The sequence below is a fragment of the Bombus fervidus genome, chromosome 7, assembly GCF_041682495.2.
Source record: "Bombus fervidus isolate BK054 chromosome 7, iyBomFerv1, whole genome shotgun sequence".
NCBI lineage: Eukaryota > Metazoa > Arthropoda > Insecta > Hymenoptera > Apidae > Bombus > Bombus fervidus.
In genome coordinates, this window is record NC_091523.1 from 8,831,146 (window position 1) to 8,852,692 (window position 21,547).

The window sequence follows — 21,547 nt, forward strand, 5'->3', positions numbered from 1 at the left end:
CCTATGACTGAAAAATAAGATAGCGTATATAGCAGGCGAGATGCGGATTCCACGTAGGTTTTACAGAGTTAGAAGGTACCCCATCGAACATAATACAGCATAAACTCCAGAGTGGTAAGCAGCTTAGTACCTCGCAGGGGCAGTAGTGACGCCTGACATATCCATATATGTTGCAGATACGTGACAGCTTGGACGTAGATGTACCAAGAATTTTCTTCTTACCTCGAACATATGTAGATATACGTATTTCCACACCTAATTATGCTTTGTGATATGAAACGCACACTTTTAAATTTCTGTTGCATTTGAGCCACGCGGCAGCTAATCCGATAAACCTCATCAAGATATAAATCATTTAATCAAAAAAAAAAAAAAAAAAAAATACTAAACGTTAATCGCACCTTCTATTACGTGAAAGAAATTAAGGAATTAGAGTTATTTGAAATTAGGTTGATTTTAGATAATCGGAAGTTGATAAAATTAGTTGATAAAGTTGGAGAAATGTGAGGAAATGAAAGTGATCAGCTTGGCTTCTGAGTGTCTCACTTATTATCTCTTGGATTTATCGAATCGTTGACTAAAACATCGATCAAAATTCATTATTGTTCGATTCGATAACAACGGTGTTTGTCACGATACAATAATCTATCGAAGAAAGAAAATATTTTCAGCCAGTTGTTCCAGTTAGCTAAATATTTTGTTTTTCCCATGAAGTTGTCGCAGGCCTGGCCGAAGGGGCCAGGGGTGACGCGTGACACACCCCCATTGAAATCCTATGCACGGGATATACTTAAATTAAATGGGCGCCGGTGTCGCATTATGGTCCAAAATGGCAAGTTATATCTAACCTCTCATTAACCCCGTGTGAACTCGGATACGATACGAGACCCCCGATGAAAGTCGACACGCCGATTTTCGAATTTGTAATTTGCAATGGGGCAGTTTATTATGGGTTGTAACAGGTCATGCGAGACGCTTTAATCGACCAGGGGTATATTTGTCCATCATCGGATGGCTGAAAAGATTTCAGAAAAAGTATCCAGAAAAAAATGTTTGATTGTAGACATTGCAGGGTGAGAATAAAACTCTATATAATAGAATTATACCCTGATATACGTTCTTTCTTGCTTACGACGTTTCTATGCAGCATTTCCTTAAACAGATTCGTGTCCACGTGCTTAGTTCTCATGGAAGTTTCAAAGAAACATTTAGTATAATTTACTATGTTATTTTAGTTTATACGTAATCGTTATTTCTAGTCTGCACGATTAATTTTACAACTACGTTCACTTTTACTAATTAATAGAAAAGACATCTCTTAATTTAATCAAATATTAAAACATACAACATGTGTATACACCGTCGCATGCATCATGTTACGTATGTCTTACGTCTGATTTACATGTCTTTTTCTAGTTGAATCGATCGTTTCGCAGTCGGTTATCACACGTAAGACTAAGGTACGGCTGTATCTTATTATCACGCATGGAAACATCGTTTATGTCTTTGGAACTTCTAACTTTTACAAAGGCGGAGAAATGAAAATGCGATTTGCCGCATTGTGGATCGTTCCGCGTCACCGTTCATGCTCCATTATTCCTTCTCGCGATCTCTCCAGCACAATACCGATTTCTCTCGGTGAGTATCGCGGCTTTTCCCTCTTCCTTTCGAGTTCTGATCGCACCCTTAAGCAGCCAAGAGTCCATGATCTCGCTGACACTGCCGGAAGGGCAGATCGAAAATATAGAACGTGTGCACGAGCGAGCGAAAGGGAGAGGAGGAAACGGGGATCCGGGAGTGAGAAAGATCCGTAAAGCCTGAAAAACTTCTTACCGTAACAATGGCGAGTAGCGATTTTAAAAAGATCCAAGGAAGATTTTACCATCACTTTCACACCTCTCCATGGCACCCCAGTGCCTGCCTAAGACCTACAACAAATACCTGGTGGGCATCGTAATCTCACTAAGGCCTCCCATAGTGGGGATCCTGTGGGCCCCCATTATGGTTTTCGCGGCATTGTCACGTCGTCGAATTTGTCTACAAATAACCACTAGAGAAATAGTTACTCTCTGTCGATACTCTTCTTCTGATCTCGCTTCATCCTGCTTTCCTCGATCACCATGAACGTCAACCATCTCTGTTCCTCTTTTTCCTCTGTCGACGCTTCTCCCCGCTTCCCTTCTCGCCCTCCCGCTCATTCCGGGTCTCCCCCATTCAGAATGGACTACATTATTTTGTTGTAAGGCCCCGACCACACCGTATTATCCTAACATCTAAATCCGGACAGCTGGATGTCTATCAGAGTCTCTCAACTAGAGCGCCTCTCCTTCTTAATAGATTACGCTCCCTAGTTTTATCCATCTGAATGCTGATAGAGAAACAAGGAATTCGATCGTATCGATAACGATCACCGAAGGAGATTTTTACACGAACGTTTTATTACCATGGTGGCTTGAAGAGCAAATGTTCACACGGCAAGGCATCGAAACGTGGTAATTTTTTTATTTGCGCGTAGCATTCGTAAATTTGGATCTTCACGGTGGGTCGTGTATACTCGATAATGATTCGATTAAACGTTATATGCTATTTAGGATAATTAAGCGATGGGCCGTGAAATTATTAAGGTGGAAAAATGCGTATATTATACAAAGATATATGAAATATCCAAAGTATTCGTTAAAATATTTTAACGAATATTTAACAAATATTTTAAAATATTTTAGATCTCTATTTCCTCAGTTACGTCGATGAAGATATAAATTTTCATAAACATTCTCGATATTAGCAATTAATAACTTCCATAATAACACCGCGGAAATCCGTATTTTATGTTAAAATCTTTTTCAATTCTCCATCAAAGTATAAAAAAGAAAAACAATAATTGTGAACGCTCGAATATCTGTTTACATCAACTTTCAAAATTAAATTATACTGCACCCTCCACGGTTACCTGGGATTGAGAACCACTTTCTAATGAATGTGCCAGAGGTGTCAGAGCAGCAACTGTCAAAACACGACCGGCAAGACGACCGTGCCATCCAGTGTGCGACAAAGATCAACGTAGAAATGGAAGAGAGCGAACAAGAACGGCCCTTTTCACGTCATATTGGGTATGTATCTTGAAAACGGTACACGGAACCGATGCGTATCGATAATCGTGACATTCATCCTTTCATTTCCCCGCCACGAAATTCTTTTCGCGTATCCGATACGTGGCGACGCGACGTTGAAACGAGGCATTGTTCAGGTTGCGCGTGTTTGTTGCACAACGGTTGCCCGCCTTCCGCTCGTTGAATTGCAGACGATGCTTATCGGGAAGACCAGGACGGATGTTTTTAAAAGAACGAGCAGAAACCAGAAATTAATAACTCGTCATCATTTAACGCTTAGCTCGTCGTACCATCGAGAATAAACATTCCTCGTGAAGTTATTACGATATAAATTCTCCGTTCTTTGTCATGATACGGGTAATTCGTCTTCGATCGAATCAATGCAACAACGTTCGTACAAATATCTAAACAAATTACTTTACAAATTACATATTGTTCTTTGATATTCTAATTCAATTCGTAAACGTTTACAAACATTTGTTGCATCGTTACGAGAATGTAAGTTTTCCATTTTCTGTCATGATACGAGTAATCCATCATCGATTAAATTAATACAATTACGTTCATAGCAATACTACGACAAGCTACTAGATACTCAACAATATTGCTATATTGTTTATCGATAAGTTATTTCGATTTATATGTTTTATAGATATTTCTCGTATCTTGGTCGGAGTACAAGTTGTCCAGTTTCAATCACGATACGCGTAATTCATTTTTCATCGAATCAACGCAATATCGTTCGTCATAAACACCAAAAGAAATTGCCGCGCGAATAGCACTGTCGCGTTCTTCGACGAATTTTAATTTAACTTGTAACCATTTGCAAGCGTTGTGTCGACATCGATCGTTCATCGATTATCTGGCCGGTGATCAGGCCGTTACGCGGCGATTAGCTCTCTCGAAGCCTGGCTCTAAACACATTTCGCTCAATGACCAGTTTCAATTACGGCAACTTTATCGAAGTAATTTAACAACTCGCCGGTGAAACGCGCCAGCCGCGGAGAATATCTCTCCATTCCCGGGCAGCCTCTAACGACTCCATCTTCCATCGAGGAATCCACCCAGCTGTCGAGAACTTTCGCCAACCGGTGCGACAGAGAAAGACAGAGCCTCGACTGGTGCGTATATACCGAATGAACGAACGCAATGCGAACAGCGAACCGCAAGGGCGAGACAGAGAAAGACGAAGATAGAATGTACGATATCATGGTGAGAGGAACGGCGACGTATAAAGTAGACGCGTGGAGAGTGGAAGGGTGAAAGAGAAATATATAATAGAGAGGGAAAGAGGAAGTGGTCGCATGTGGAAGCATCAGCAGGCAGCAGGGTGGAGTCGGCGACGAGGACGGTTAGGCGTGCGCTCTGGGCATATCGGCTTTTTGGAGAGTCTTGGTCGATGTTCCTGGTTCCTGGTTAACCCGCGGGATCGGTTACAAGGCAACCCAGCCAGCCGATTGGTCCATTTTGTCAGCGACACCCGCCCACGCCACGTTATCGCGCAACTACTCTCTTCCTCTCTGTCGCTTGCCTTCGTTCACCCTATTTTTCTCCCTTCCACCTTATTCCATCGCGTATCCCCTTACTCTCTTTCGCTAACTGCAGTCCGTGTCGATAACCTTCCTACGCCTCGTCTCCGTTCTCTTTTCATCTCTCCCTCTTCTCGCGCTCCTTTTCGTGCTTACGTTTTCCATGATTCGCCTTTCTTCTCTCTTTTTCTCCTATCCCTTCGCCGTTATCCCTTCGCCAACCATCGACTCGCTCCTATTGACCTTCGACGAGAAGAGAAAGATTCGTGTGTTTCGAACGCGATCTCTTCTTCCGTTGACTTCGTCGGGTTTGTTAACAGGGAGTCGAGTGACTGTGCGAATTTAGCTGGTTACTATAGCCGTGGGTAAGAAGAGGAGACCTTGCGAGCCGTTTAAATTGTGGGAAGGACGCGGCCACCTGAATCGTCTCGCTCTTTCTCGCCTTCGAGTTATTGTAATCGTTTTACCCGCGTTGCCTGGTATTGCTCGTATGCGCGTACCCACACCTAGAATTTGCCAGGAGTGTCGATCAAAGGCTAGGCGTGAATTAGCCTGGCTCGCGGAAATAACGATATTAATAGATACAATTGGCACGAGAAAATTGGCCGACGAGCGAGCACGCGAAACGCGAATGTTAATTGCGCGGGGCAAACCGTGTTGATTTTAACGGGTTAATTCTGGCTAATGTTGGGAAATTTTGATAGGCCACGCGAATTTTGGCAGATGGATACCTTACTGGGTACGGTATCGAGTTCCATGGATGGAGACTAGGTGTTGTGATCGATTCAGGAACAAACGATGAATTGAAGACTCACAGTATAGTTTTGTTGTAATATCATAATAATCTGTTAATATATTTTCGCGTGAATGTATGTACAGGCGCAAATAATAATATTAATAATAATATTAATAATATTAATAATAATAATGAATCATCTTCTTTTCATATATTTATATATGTATAGTTTCGTGTTAATATTTTTTACGTTAGGTACTTATGTATACGTGGGCTGTAGTATGTTCATATTTATAAGAGGGAGAAAGGGCTGATTATACAAGAAATTCTGCTAACGTGTGTTGTATTTATGTGTATATCTACAGAGAGAGAGAAGGATATGCGAACCGACGTATGTTCGCGCTATTTCTTCTACTTCTTTCTCTTCTTCTTCTTCTTCTTCTTCTACTTTCGTTTCCTTTCTCTTCTTTATCGTTACCCAGACTCAAGTTGGTCGATCGATCGTCTTTGTCTCTTGACAATCGTGATCGAGCCGCGTATTACTCCGAGAGTAAACGATTCCTTTAACGAGCGTACCGATTAAGGAAATTTACAAATCTCTAATCTCTACCTAAAAGCTAAAGGAGGGGAACGTTTTGCGAAATACCTTAAATTATATTAACCGGTATTCAAATTATTTACCTCCAACAGACTGTTTCTTTATTTTTATGTATATCGATTTGTGCCGACAACAAACGATACTGTATCACTTGGATCCACTTGAGACGGGGTTTGAATCGCGATACATACAATCGTATCTGAATGTGGTTGATGGTTAGCATCATGAATGTTTTTCAAATTTCGTTTATTTTTTTTTTTTTAACAAAAAAAAAAAAAGGAAACAAAAATAAAAAAATATTTCGATACGAGACTTTGATGTTGTAAATAGATAAAAAGGCTCACTTATAATAGTCACGTACAATTTTACAGAACGAACAACGCGTTATTTTCGAAGCTCGGCCTCAGTCTACGTTTAGGCCGTTCATAGTTCTACGATCTTGGGTTAGTGTCCTTTTTTATTTGGATTAGCCTAAGATTTGAAACAGATTCACGTTAAATTTTCACGTTCAACGTTGCTGGCCAACATATTTGAAATGATAGTTTTCAGGCCGATTCTTACATTCAAACAGCGTCTTTCTGTTTTACCGGAGATATTGCTATTGTACAGACTACAAAATAGGGAAAAAAAACGAAATACGAAATTTGTTATTCTCAAATACGAATCGATCTCGCGTTCCGTTTTCATTCAACGAAAAAATGTGTCGTTCAAAGTGTGATCTCGTTATGTACATGCGATCATCGTTCGCATCTGTTTCGGATAATTGCACACGTCCGCTTCTGCCACCTACCGACGCATCGTCAATTGGAACATTCGGGTTGCTTTATATTATCGTGCAACATACAATTACGAATTCTACATCGTCAGCCGCATTGCAAAATGTTCACCTTGTTTTACTACTTGGTAACGAACACTTTTAACGTAAATTTCAACAACAACATCTTTGTCCAAGTAAGATTTTCTATTTTTGTTGACTTTTCCTTGATATTCGTCTTTTTAATAATTATTTCGTAGATTCTTAGAGCTTGAAAATCTTCGTGTTCGCTTTACTCCTTTCATAAAACCTCGAAACGTTTGTCGAGAAATTGACTCTCGTCGCTAGCTATGATTTTTCTCGATACAATGGATCGATCGTGTTCATTTTCCCTTGAAGTGACATTTCCCAATTCGTCGTATCACGCTGGCGAGAAAGGTCTGTGAATCTGCGGTGGTTTCGGATTCAGTGGAGGTGGTGTCGCCACCCTTATCAATCCCTGGCCTTGAGACTGACCCTGGGGAGTCTGTTGACTGGCTGTTGGACTACCCCGCGAGGAAGGCGTGTGAGGGCTCGGAACTGCAACCCTTAGCGGACCCGTCACAGACAAGTTCGTCGCCATTAATGGTGGGCTGTGAGCTTCCGATAGGCTGTCTGACAGGCGCGAAATTCCACCATCGGAGAGACGCGAGCCTTCCGATATCCTCGACATTCCTTCCGGTAGCTGATGCTGTATTTGCGGATGATGGAGCAAACTATCGTGTGGGTGCAGCCTTGGCGGTGGTAGACCCAGTGGATCTGGTAGTCTGCAATTGAAAAGTGTAGTTTCAAATCAATATTTTTTTAGAAAAAATATTTTCTTCGTTGCTTTCGAAGAAATTCCTTTCATCGATGATAACTTTAGTAAGCTCGTGCGCTGATCGTCGTGGTCGTCGTTAACGACACATATTGCACTGAATCTTTCAGAATGATTGCAGTATGTTAACATATTTGTCAATTATGCAAGGATTAGTAACTTGTATGACGATATAATACTTTAGAAAAATAGTATCGTATTGTACTCTAAATATATCAAAACATTTCGATCAACATGCATCGAGCACTAAGCTCCTTCAGCATGTAATTTGCAAATGGCGAGGAAACTTGGAAATACAGATACCGTCTGTTAACAGGATTGTTCCTTAAATATATAGCAAATTCTACAGTCACGGAATACGAATTTTATATGATAAATTACTGTCATCAAACCAATTGATTTATTTTGTCCAGCGATGAGGCATTGTCAATTCGAATAACGAGTTAATCTATAATCTCCTCCTGTTAACAGATTAAAGAAAAGACTTTTACAAAAAATCCTCCCGATCGATCCAATAGATAAAACGCGAGAGGATTTTGAAACGTTTAGTTTTGAACTTTCGAGATCCATCAAACGCGGATTAATCAGAGAGTGCACGATTAAGGATAGGTTTTTAAAAGCTACTCACCTCGACCCAAGATCACCTCTCGGTCCCACAGCTTGGAACGGGCTCGTTTCCGTCAGCCTGAAGATTCCACCGCCAGAGATGTTCGGATGATTGTGTTGCGGGCTGTGCGGTCCAAATCGGAAACCCGCCGGCGGGAATTTGAAGGCCGTCGCGTGGTTGAATCGAAACTGCGATTGCGAAGGATCGAAGCGGAAATTTAAGGATGGTGGAGGTAGAGGACCTAGAGGCCCGAGAGGAACAGGAGATGGTTGATGAGTTGGCGGAGGTGAGGAACTCGGCGACGCAGGCGACGTTCCACCAAGCGAGATGTCAGAATCCTCTGAATCGCTTGCTCCTGGTCCAGGACTCAGAGTGCGTCGTGTACTCCCGTTTCCTGTACCAGATTGCTGCTGCATTCTGAAACACAACATGGTTGAAACACAGAACGTGTTTTCGTGTTCATAAAATTTACGTTAATTGCAGTCGAAACATGGACTTGAATGATTCGAGTCTTCCAAAAATGTATTTTTATTTTCTCCTATATTCTCTGTTACGATATATTTCATGTCCATACTAGGTTCAGATAATGTTAATAGCTTTCCTTAATTTAGCATAATCAAGCGTCTTATCTGTATACATACACGAATTGAATTTGAACGAGCGTTAAATATTTCGATCGTGTCGAAACATTATACCTGAAACTACCCACTTGAAAACTCTGAACCACCTAAACTTTGTTAGAAATACAAGCTGCCTTTATCGCCGATATTACATTGTCTTATACGACGTACAGAAAATTAGCAATTTTCTTAAGCGAACCAACGACGTTTCTCGCATCTTCTATCTCTTATCGTTCTTTCGCGGATCGTTTACTCGAGCACGCATCTGCCGTTGAAATGTTAACGAGAAAGGTCAGCAATTATTATTGGTAGCAAGTCGGTCACCTCCATCTCGTAGCTGAAGTGGCGCGTAGGCGCGTTGATCGCGATGAGAATTTCAATTCGTTCCCGTCCTAGGACAGGCTTAGGTGGATGTACCCCCGACACTGAAAACACTTTGTTTCCAGTCATCGCCGCGGAGCGACTATAATTAATGAGCGGGCTCATCCTTCCCAGGTGAGCAGAAGGATTCACGGGAGAGTAACGACGATTCCCTAGGACGGGTTCGTACAAAAGGAGGATCCACCTCATTACTCGAGAGATTACGGATAGATACAGAAACGCTTCGCGAACTTCTCACGCGACTCATCCATTGCGGTCAGAGATAAATGACGAACAGTCGTGGCACGATCGGAACGGATGTCCCGACTTGTCGACGGGAAAGTATTATTCATCGTGCCCACCCACGGTCAAGTATTAAACCGGCCGGCCGACAAAGGTATCGAGAAAATCCGTATTATAATTCGCTTTATCGACGAGCCTCGTGAGAATGCGTTTTTCTAGGCTTACGAGCGAAGGAATTTTCAACCGTAGAACCATGGAAGATGGAAACTGCAAATACCTTGAACTTAAGGTGAACATAATTTTTCTGCCACTTTCGATCGCGTAATCCTGTAACACGGGAAAAGGAAAACACCGTGCGAAGAATTGTACCTCCATCGTGGAAAACGCTTTCTCTAGATGTGGTATTAACAGAGAGGAGAATCATTCGCTAGTCTGCCAGAGACAATGAGATGTTGTGGTCGCCTTAAAAGCCTCTTTACTCCAGATCGATTCAACGCCGAGGCTCCTGAGATACTCCCGTATTTTCTTTGCTAATCGAGTTTCCAGCCCGCACTGTTACCACGGTAACACCTCGAGTGATTTCGAACAGGTTCGCTGCTCGAACGAGAATCGTCGGATCGTTCGATGCTTCCTCACGCTCCAAAAAGACTAACGTACGCGTAGGAACCGCGCCAACTATCCAACTGATTCGATCATTTAAGTTTAGACGCTTGCCCCACGCGCTGTCCATCTTCTTCGCGCCTTTGTAATCCCATTTTTCATAATTTTACTTTCGTTTCAACTTCTCTTGTTCTTACTTCGTGTCTTATGACAAAATGACTCAAAAACCCATATAAAACAGAGAGCATCAATATTAAAATAAAAATTATTATTTAAACTAGAGATACTCGCAAAGTACATTAACAAAAAAAAAAAAGAAATTCCTATTTATTTGTTACTCGTAAAATTATCACCTTGAGGTTTGCTTCTGCATAAACTTCCTGTTTCACAACGTCCATTATCAAGGGGTTAAATCATATATCTCGCCGGCTCTTTTCTATTCACCAACATCCCCCGTAAGTCTGACATTCCTTTCACACTTTCTATATATAGAAATATATAACGAGACGTCAATTTCCCTGACGAAGGTATGAAAGCGATTTATTCGATTCCGTGGGTAATAGAGGAAGGTAAGAGCGGTAGCGAGACGCGATTCGAGTAGAGGCCACTCTCACATGGACCTGTTTGAAACGCGTTGGACATGGTAATCGAACCCGTACCTACCTACTCTCCTTTTCTCTCTCTTTTTCTCTTTCCCTCTTCCTCTGTTGGTTCTTTTTTTTTTTTTAACGTGTCTCGCATCAGCGGGACACTCGACGCGTTTTAATTATGCCTCAAGACCGCTTCCCCTTTGTCTCGGCCCTTTCACGAGACACCCGCACGAGCGGTGCGACTTATTATGTGCCAGCCTCTCCCGTTTTGTTCCACTTAGTGCTCGTCCACCGATCGTCGTCCCTATTCAACGCGTCTTAATGTCGTGGCATTAAAGTGCGGAGGCTCGAGCTTACGGTGTCAATTTTTCGCCGTGAATACCACCAGACCGACATTAATTTCTCTGATTCTTTGCGCGATTTATAACCAACAGTATCTTTGGAATGTTATTCGAAGATATATTTGAAACTGATACAGTATATTCTATATTGAGAAATATTTTATATCGTCAACATCGAACGAAGAATATATCAGCTTAGACATTTGTTATGTTAAAAAGTAACTCTCCTTAATACGAATCTATGGAAGTAAAAAAGAATACCGCCGATGTCTTCCTCATCATTGCTGTTGAATCAATAACAAAATTAACAACGATTTAAACTTTCGCCATACGATATAGGTTTCTTCGTATATACGATCTCTCTAAAGATTGACTTATTGATTGATAAATTAATACTTTACCGACAGAGACCGATATTCTATTGTACGATCGATGTTAACTTCTACAGATATTAAATCCATCGGCTGTATTCCCATCATTATCGTCGTGGAATTAATCGAAAGCTTAACAAGGGGGCGTGGTGTTCCATTTCAAAATACGAATTTTATTCCTGTTCACACGTACGAACAATTACGAAACTGCGAGACAGCGTCGGCGCGAGTTATGCCAGCAAACCGTGTGTTGCTTCTATACTGTTTCCGCGGTTAACGAGGGATATCGGCGTTCACGGTTCGGCCGCTCGTTAAAACTCAACGAGCTCGCTACGAAAAAGGGCCACGGCCCGACGAATATTGCAACGAGCTCCGCTTTTTCTCTTTCCTTATTTTCCTTTTTTATCGTTATTTTAGTAGGATCCGGTATGTTTAATATATTCGCGGCATGTGTCCGTGCGCGCACGCGTTCGCAAAAGTTCAGGGCGTATTTCGCGTGGCGAATCGAGGACCGCGTCGAACAGCTCGAACGAGCTATCACAGGTGACGCGGTAAGTTTCGGCACTGCCGATGGCCATGATTAAAAAAGAAATTCATCAAGCGGCTTCTACCGCCGCCGGGGAAAGTATCAGGTGCAACGTAAGGAACGCCGCGCGGCGATGAGGATGCGCCCCGCCGTTAAGTATTTACGCCGCATGACGAGTCACTTTTGTAATCCCTCGTGTATGTTGTAAAGTATTATGCACGCGGACGGCGACGCGGGTCTCAAACCGTGACGGAAGCTACTGTAATTACGCGCAAGATGGTCGTCCTTGCGGTGTGTGCCGGTAGAAGAGTTCGCCCGATTGATCTGCGATCGAGAAACTACGGCCGGTGAAAGGATGCCGGTTTTCGTGCCGCATCTGACAGCCTCTTTAAAGAATGATTCGATCAGTTTTAACACCGTCAATATCTATACGATATTTGTGCTCGACGATGATAGTCGAGAGTAAGGATTTTCGCGAGTTAGATTTTCGGCGCAGCATATGTAAGAAGAGAGTTCACTGACAATCTGTATAATATTCGCCTGATCACAAATATTTAATATATGTAGGAATATAAATATTATAACTTGAAGAGTTTGTAGACGAATGAATATTTCATAAGTAGACAATATTATATGAACCTTTTTTGTTCATGTCTCAGGTGGTTATCAAACGTGTTGGTTTGTTTAATAAAGAGACGAGTGATAAAATTGTAATAGACAATTACATTAAAATCAATATAAGTACAAGTACAGAAATAGTGTGTACTGGACGTAATCGTTGCTCGCTCGAAATAATTCAATTCTTGTATCCGTTAACTATTCAGCTATTTAACTGTCCTAGAGAGCACGTTCGTCTATTTATATCAACAAAGTTAGAGTTCATATGTAACTCCGGTTGACGATTACAAATAACGGCAATAATATTTTGTTTGGAGTTTGTTTACCTTTAGACCTAGCAAACCAAAACAACGTTGGTATTCCAAGCCACGATGATATTATGAGTCTCTCCCGATTCAAATCTTCCGTTGACTCATGTGCCGCTACACGTTCAATTGTGTTTGGGGATTTTTTTAGATTCCAACATTTCTAACCTACCATATTTGAACCACGAACAATTTCCTCGCTGCAGACTAATTCCATACAAAAGTATCAATCCTTCACTCGAGAATGACTCGAATTTTACTCGCATTACTGTTTTTACTCCGTACCCTACTTGCAACATCCAAAATATCTCCAAGCTAGTCTCTGCTCTCCTCTCGAAACTAGTTTCTACGATTCTCCCAGGTACAACAAAGCAAAGGAAAGAAGAGAGAGGCGAAAAAAACGCGTGGAGAACGATCAATTTCAACTTGATATCGGAATCGGATCTATTCTCGACTCTACTAGAGTGACGAGGGATATCATTTTAACAGAATCTACCCCCGTGTGTCGAACATAGAAAGAGAGAGAAAGCCGTGGATTTTCGTGCCGTCTCGTACAAGTCCATCTCCTTGCTGCCCCCTTCCCTTCCCCGGGTGAACCCTCGATTTAGACCAACCCCGTGCCATGCTAAATACTCGTTGCGCACAATGGAGAACATATCATTCGAAAATCTGAGCTATACGAGGGCCTCTACAAAAGGTAACTGGATACCGGTACGTGGAGGAGACGGCATGTGAACAGAGGGCCCGCGATTTCAAGCAACCGGGACCCCCTCGACCCACCCCACCCCCTCCTGCCCCTCATCCATCTCTTACCATCGTTTCACCGCTTTTTTTCGTCTCTAGCTCATTTTTAATAGCCGCTAATAGAGACGTTAAAACGATACGGGCCCTCTTGGCCGACTCGATTCCGATGCTCAATTCTTTCTTCGCTTACAGCCACTCTTTTTCTCTCCCTCTCTCTCTCTCTCTGTCTCTCTTTCTTGTATTCCACCCCTTGGGTATAGTCACGTCTACGCGTGTTTGTCTCTTAAAACATCGCCTTCCACCCTCGATTATATACTGTTGGCTATTGAACGTTTGAACAACGTCTGTTTTACGTAAGAAACGGGGGTAACTGTTGGATGAAACGCGTGCTTAAATAAATGGAGTCGGTTTATTTAATTTGTTATAGCAGCGATGCCTATTTCAAAAGAGACGAAATTGGATTTATTCGTGTTTTGAGCGCAGAAGTGTAGAGCATGTTTACCTTCGTTAAGGAGCGATGATTAATATTATCGATAATATTTAAGGTTCTCAATATTACTGTAGGTAAGAAATTCTCTAGACAATCGATAAATATTGTCAATCCAACGTCGAGAACCGTAAGTACTGACAATAATATTGACAATAATATTGATCGTCCGAATTAATGGTTCTTTAAATTCACAACATCGATATTTAATATTGCGAAAATGAAGAGTGAGTGAGCCGAAAATTACATGTCTATTTAGCACGGTTGAGAAAACAGCTAGTAGATTTCCATGGGAATAACAAATTCCTCAAACCTGTAGATGATTAATTTATAGGAGATTCACCTTTGTCGATAAAAAGAATGCTCTATCCTTAAAATTCTCGCGAAATGTGACCTTCTTACGCTATAAATCAATCGAATTTGGATTTTCTCAACTAGCCAATAGTGGTCGTTCGGCGTTCACGACTTTCTCGTTGTACAGTGATCTCTTGTAGCTCTTCCTTTTAATCGTATTATACGAGACTTATTGGACGAGATATTTAACGGAAGGTTGGAAAGCGTGGCGTTGAATTCGTCGAATGAATCATCGGCTAGTGATTTGTTTGTTCGTTCGCGTTACGCTGTTACGCGCGAAAGGAAATGAAGAACGCGTTGCTCGAGGAAGAAGCGGCGGAACGAATCGTGGCATCCGCGCTTTCGCGAAAATTTCATCCTCGACGCGTTCTTTTACCACTACCGAGTTTCTCTGAAGTAGAGGATATATCTGGTGGCACGAAACGAAGGAATGAAACGATGGAACGAACGCGAGAGGCTCGTTCACAGGTAGCCCATGATTTGCAGTATTTTAATCCGGGCCGAGATCGGGGAAGCGCCGTCGTCGTCGTTCGCCACAATATGGCGTCTAAAAGCGAACACGGCCGCGTTTAGAGTGGCCCCGTTTGCGGCTCGACGATCGTTTTCGTCTTCCTGTTACCCTCCACTCCCGAGAAACCGGGCAAATGTTTGTCCGCGGACAAAGAGAGTATCCACTGACGCGAGCGTTTCTAAAATCAAGACTCGTTCGAAGGGTCATTAAGGATCACGCAGCGAAATAGCGCGTGAAAGTTGCGAAAAATACGAGTGAAGAATATCGCGTTATCGAGTTATAAACATTGTAAAAGATAAGTTAGCAAATATGTGAAAATATTTCGCAAAATCAGATATTATTCGCGAATATTCCACAAAAAATAGAAAAAAAAGAAATTAAACAAGAAGGAGATATCCTATATACATTGATATATATAATGCATATATGAACATATATAATATAGGAAGAAATAGTTTATAATATTTTAAATAATACTCGGTTAAGTATGATTTGTAACGGTATTCCCAACGACCGACCTAACGAAGATATCGTTCGAATTTACATAATAACATTTTCGATATATCCAGTAACATCCGCTAACAGAAGTATCAAATAATAGTAAATAAGATTTTATTAGAAATATTCGACGAAATATTCTATAATTACAAATATCAAACGCCGGATAAATAGAAAAATACAAAAATAAAAATTCGATAAGTAGAGTGTGTGATACCTAACAGCATAACTATGACGCATTAGCAAATTATTGCGAAAAAGAATTCTCAACGATTTCGTCTGAACGACACTGTTTCCCGCTTTGGAATATCCTCGTCATCTCCGAAGAACGACAAATAATTTTCTACAGGGGCATAGACATTTCGAGTGTTTGCGGAGGTCCCTCAGAGTTAGGCATCCACTAACCTGACCGCTTCGTGGGAAAATCCTCGGAAATTAAATCCTTGCCTTGGCCTCCTTTGAGGAGGATGCTTCGTCGAGACTAATCCCGTTGTTTTAGGCTTTTCCGAGCGGCTCCCGGGACAAAAATTATTCTCGGTTAGTTAGACATCGCGAGTAGTCCGGAGAACATGGAACGCGATTTGGAAAAATGCTTGTCCGTCTGACGAGTCGTAGAAAAAATATTTGCACTCGACCGAGATAAACGAGGAAGAGGGATAATTTTTCTTCCGGAAAACGCGCCGCGTCTCTTGTTATTGCAAGTTTCGAACGGCGACCGTGTACCTCGCTGGAAAACAATTTACCAATCAGTTTAATGATCCGAGAGAGCAATTAAGCAGTTTCGATCATCCTTCAAGGAACAACACGGTGATGGACAAAAGTAGCAAAGTTGCAAGGATCAGGTTTTTCTGCTAAAAATACACGATTTCTCATTTTGAAGATTTTCCATTTGAAAGACTAAATGCATTATAAGCGATAAGCGAAACTATTTATTCTAGTTACGACACCGATCCCAATTCTTAGAATAATCCTGACCAATTTTTATTTCGTATAATTGAAATTTTCGAACTATATTTGTCTCGGTTATGGTTCCCATATACAGTTCCAGAATCACTATTCTTTCTTTTTTATATTCTACACCGATTGCAAAATGATCGTACAATCGATTCTTGTATCAGAATTAATTTTCCAGCGATCGAAATCTTAAATTTCTTAAAGCTCTAGAAAATTGTATATATTTTATAATCTGTTCCGTAGATTTTATAAATTGCAACTCGACAGTGATATTCTAGAAATAAATCGGGCAAAGAATATGAAGTTTTGCCGATTTACCTAGGATTTTAGAAGAAAACTTTGAAATGTACTTATGCTTTTGTTCATCGCCGCAGATCGTTATCGAATATTTCCCTTGTTCACTTCTACACGATGTTAAGCGTGTTCCTCTTCGTGTATCTTTTCCGGGGTTATTTTCTGCTCGATGAACCGGCCAAGTAGAACGCAAGAAAGCCTATTTGCCGCTAATCGCCGCTATATTAGTCGGCCATCTCCCGTAAACGGTACCTTTTTTCCATGACATTTGCACGAGCACGTTTAGAGACACGATCTCGATGAGAATTCCGGCGTCTCATTTAATTTAATGACCCGTTTTCGAGAAGCTGGTCGACGCATACATCGGAAATCACTCGGTAAATAATTAATGTGTAATCAGACTCCGTTTGTGTGCGCGAGTGAAAGGGTCGACGACGAATGCCATCGACTCACTCGAGGCAGTAGCAAGGGCGCCATCGAGGCAACGCGAGAACGGAAGGGTGTTTGTCAGCAAACACCATCGAGGACCTCTTAACGTATTCTAAACCTATGCGTGGAGCTCTTTTCGTCGGACAAACTGACGTGGAAGATAGGTATCAGAGAAGAAAGCAGGAGAGCTCGTGCTCGTCTTTTAATTTCTGTTCTGCATTCTCGAGAAATCCGACGGACAATATTTGCTCGACGAATTCTGTCTAGAAAACCGACTGGCGAAAACAAACTTCAGTCGTTTGTATATTGCTCGAGTTGAGACGATTAGAGTGGATACGTGAATTTATCAATTTATTTGCTTGGTGACTAGCAGTGGAAATTGGATCGATGTCTCGTTGCGAAAGGAAAGGTACATTAAACGATAGAAGTATTTGGATGTAAATTATATGCATAGGTATAAAACTTGTAGCAAATAGATCAAAATGTATGGAATATAGAGAAATATATAGTGGAAGAAACGAAATAAACTATCGTTCGTATATTTTACATAGAGTCACATGTATCTTCAAAATCGTATCGTTGTAAATCACAAATTGACCATTCTGATGATTCTAACAGTTCTAATGTTGCTTAATAGACTGTTATCGCTTTACGTACGGTACAATACCATAATATTATACGATTCTCTTGCAATATAGTTCTTGTTATTTGCTACAATGTATCATGAAATCAGATCATAGGATAACGAAGAAACTAAACGCGATTAAAATCACTGTGATTCCTATATATGAACTCTGTCGCAATTATAGTCGCAGCAATTTTCGAAACGTTTCGAAAACTACGTAAGCTTGCGTCGAATTTTTGAAACAGTAGAGAAGCTTCGTTGCTTAAAGGACGGTAGGAGTTTCTCAGGCGAAACGAGTGCACCACAATCGACGTCTCTCAATTATCGCATGACGAGAAAGAGGAGGAACTTCAATGGCATCCGATTGAGGCACGCGCCGTCGCTTAGAGGCTCTCCGAGGTTCGAGAGCCCTCGAATTGATTCGAGTCCCGTGGCACACTTCGGGGCAAATTAAGTTTCGCTTCTGAAATATGCTCTTCTCCCTCTTTCCCTTTCTTTCGCCTACCGCCTCACAGACCGCCGTGTCTTTCCATCGCCATTCATCTTTACCTGTCTTTTATCTGCGGAGATCGGTTCAGCGAATCGTGTTCCGTACCGTTGCGAATCGCATCGAGGTCGATTGTTTTCTTAACAAAACGTCGACCATGAGTAGGAACGACGGGAGATCGCGACACTAAAACGTTCCTCTATCGTTCCTTCTGTCCTGCCTCCACCCTTCCAAATCATCCTGCTTCGATCGTTTTCCTCACGACAAAGTGTGTCTCGTTGGGCTTCTAAAAGCGAGCAAAAATTTCGACAATACTCGGAGTGTATCGAATTCCCGAAAAAAAAAACTCTTGTCTCGCGCGATGAATGGAAAGGGGACGGGGTGGGTTTAATTCCTATTACACCGCGGACAAGGAACCCGAACGTAACTTAAGGAGGTCCGGTCGGAGCGTTAGTGAAGCGAGAAGCAGGCGAGCTGGCCGACCAGCGTGCAAAAAGAGGAAATAGCCCCCGGTAACCTCTCGTTTGCACCGGCGCACGCTCAATTAACCATTTCCAGAGAAAAAATTCGCCGGCCAAATTCTACGCGACAGCCCGTGAAGTCCGCGGCTCGTGTTCACCGCGAGGCAACCGAACTGGACGACACGGAACACGTAGGTAGAAGGAATCGAGAAGGAGAAGCAGAACGAAGCAGGGAGCACAGCTATATCGATGCGTAAAAAATGGAGAAAATAACAAAAACGGAAAGACAGCGGGCAAGACGAAGGGAGGAAAGAACAAGAAGAAAGCAAAGGGAGGACCATTGAGGCAACCCTGTATCGTTTTTCAAAGAGGTATACCCCTCTCCCATTTATCTCTTTCTTTTCGTTTCGACCTTGTTCTCGACTTTTCTTCCCTTCTCTCTCTCTCTCTCTCCTTTCCCGTTGTCTTTTTGTCTCTTCTTATATACACGAAGATCGTACCGTACCGTTGGGTGTAAGATTTCACGTATACGCGCGGGATGGATCAGATTGGCCTGGCCTTAAGCCGTCGCAAATTACCCCGTAAGCCTTTTAGTCGCCCTGTGTGTTTTGCTGGCTGCACCCTAAACCTCCCCCGTCCACCAGCTTTCCTATCCTACTCGTCGTCCACCTCTAGCCCCGCCATCCCTTCGTTCTCGACGGTCTTGCGTTATTATTTTGTTGCCCGGTAATATCCTCGAAACCCCCGTGGGGTTTCGCCAGGCCACTCTAAAGAGAATTTAACCGGAGCTCGCGGTCTAGGGGTTGCACGTTACAGAAATAGTTGTGAACTCGGCGAATTATCAATCGGCTACGGGCTTGCCCTTTTATCCCGCGAGTACAGAATAACACGGTCAACTTTAAATTAGGTGCGCACGTTCTAACATCTAACGTTTAATCGTTGGAACAATTAATTCTGGTACAGAAAGTAAGGGTGGTTCCATCGTTTTCCTCTATAGCTTGCCTTTGATAAAGATACTTGTGTATTACGTTGGCCGTTGTAACAAGTATTTTGTGTATTAGGAGACGCGCTTTGACACGGAAAGTATCGATTTGATATTAAAGTATGAAAGCTGTACCAGAAAAATCAGAATGGAAGGTATATAGAAGAAGATATAATACTTTTCCAAATATCATTAAAGAACCTTTAAAAATCGTAGATCTAAAATTTCTATGGAAAATTACAAACGATAATCTGGTAATTCTGGGGTTAAATTGGATAGGTATAAACGTTTGGAGCTTAATCGTGGGGAAAAAGAAATTTTGTACGGTTTTATGTTTCCCTGTGAAATTGATCGATTCGTTTTTCAAAAAATTGTGAATTTTAGTACTAAAAACAATGTTAAACAAAATTAATATTCGACTTTTTAGCTAGAAAATGATTGTACTCAATAAAGTTTATCTTTTGTGTAGATCATATTATACTCGTTTTTGTAATAGCTACTCTGAATATTAGAACAATTAGAAAAACATGTAATGAACATGTTCTTCGTGACTTCCCATTTAGACTGCGTGTATCATTGATGAGACGATATGATATGATACACGCTACAGTATTTATTCCGTGTATTCTATAAAAACGCATGTTCTATGGTAATTACGTTTATTTACAGTCCAATGTTACTGGCATTTCCGATTTGTCAATTGTCATCCTTGATTTATTTTACATTTTCAAATCGCTTATTAATATGTTTTCTTTACGTTTGGAAACGTTTTATAATAACGGTACCTGCTACGATCAGAATATTAAATTGGTCCAGACGTACCAACAGAAGCATCGTTACACTATAATGTTATTTCACAATTTCTAGTGCATCCTCGTTGTTCAACATCCTACTGATTTCCAATAATTGATTCACGAATAACAAGAAAATAACATCGTTTCCATAGAATTAATTATCATAGAAAACAACAGGCATTTCTGCGTTAAGAACGTAAAAGTTTCAATTTGCGAATAAACATTAGTCTAAGGAATATCTTGAAAACACTGATGGGATACGAAACGCGGTATATCGTCGCAGCTAAATCTGCCTTCTTTATCCGGTTGATCGTGGCAGCATCAAAAGACTAAGGCCCAAGGCCCTCAGGGCGCGGGAGTAAAAATTTAACGCAATTCCAAGTGATTACCGCGGCTCTGTGATACACCCCTTATGTATCCACCCCTTGATTGGCCTACATTGTCGATGCTTAACTGTTTCATGCACCAGTGACCGACTAGGGGGATATCATTGCGCGCGATAGGGGTAACGTTTTCATAGCCCCGGGGGCGGGGTTGTCGTCATTGTCAAGATTCAAATGTAAAAATCGTCGCGGGAGGTCGACGATATTCCGTAATCCCATGACTGGAATGATTACAACGTTGAAACGGCTTTTTGGTCGTATCATTTGTTCCCATTATAGCCGAAAATAATTCACGAATCGCGTGACGAAAAAGTTAACCCTTATCGCTGGCTGATGCCACACTTTTCTCTAATTCTTATTTTCTTTTCTATGTACATGCGCACGTACCATACGTTTGGGAACACCTATCGCCGTGTCTAATACGCGTCGCCCGACGTATAATTTCTTTATCTTCCAGTTAGATCGGTAATACCAGTATCTAATAATGGCTGATCCATCAAATATTTAGAGTCTAAAGTCCCTGAAACGTCAAACCTTTCATTCCGTTTCATAGTTGAACGTGAATAAAGAGATAGCTATCTTCGAACGATGAAGATCGATTTTATATTTTGCCGTAGTTTTTCCTATAAAGATAGATTGATGTGTAATTAAAAAAAAAAAAAAAAAAAAGAGGAAGGGAGAGAGATCGTACAGAGGGTGATATGGAATACACATGGTATTTCTTATGGAAAGTATTCTCTAGAAGGATCATCAGGCTTGATGCCTTCGCAGATAGGAAAT

At 41.5% G+C, this 21,547-nt stretch overlaps 1 protein-coding gene and 1 long non-coding RNA gene across 2 annotated transcripts in view; one reads left to right on the forward strand and one right to left on the reverse strand.

The window, feature by feature from the left end:
* The window catches only part of LOC139988950 (uncharacterized), a 229,357-nt gene that overhangs the window by 33,002 nt on the left and 174,808 nt on the right, over positions 1–21,547 (forward strand). The gene's annotated exons all lie outside the window — the stretch shown is intronic.
* Positions 5,553–21,547, reverse strand: part of Optix (optix) — a 51,704-nt gene continuing 35,709 nt past the window's right edge. The window contains exons 2-3 of the mRNA XM_072006751.1: positions 8,212–8,607; positions 5,553–7,533 (exon numbers count right to left, since the gene is read on the reverse strand). Coding sequence (XP_071862852.1) covers positions 7,149–7,533; positions 8,212–8,607 — 781 coding nt within the window. The 3' untranslated portion in view covers positions 5,553–7,148. The remainder of the gene's footprint in view (positions 7,534–8,211; positions 8,608–21,547) is intronic.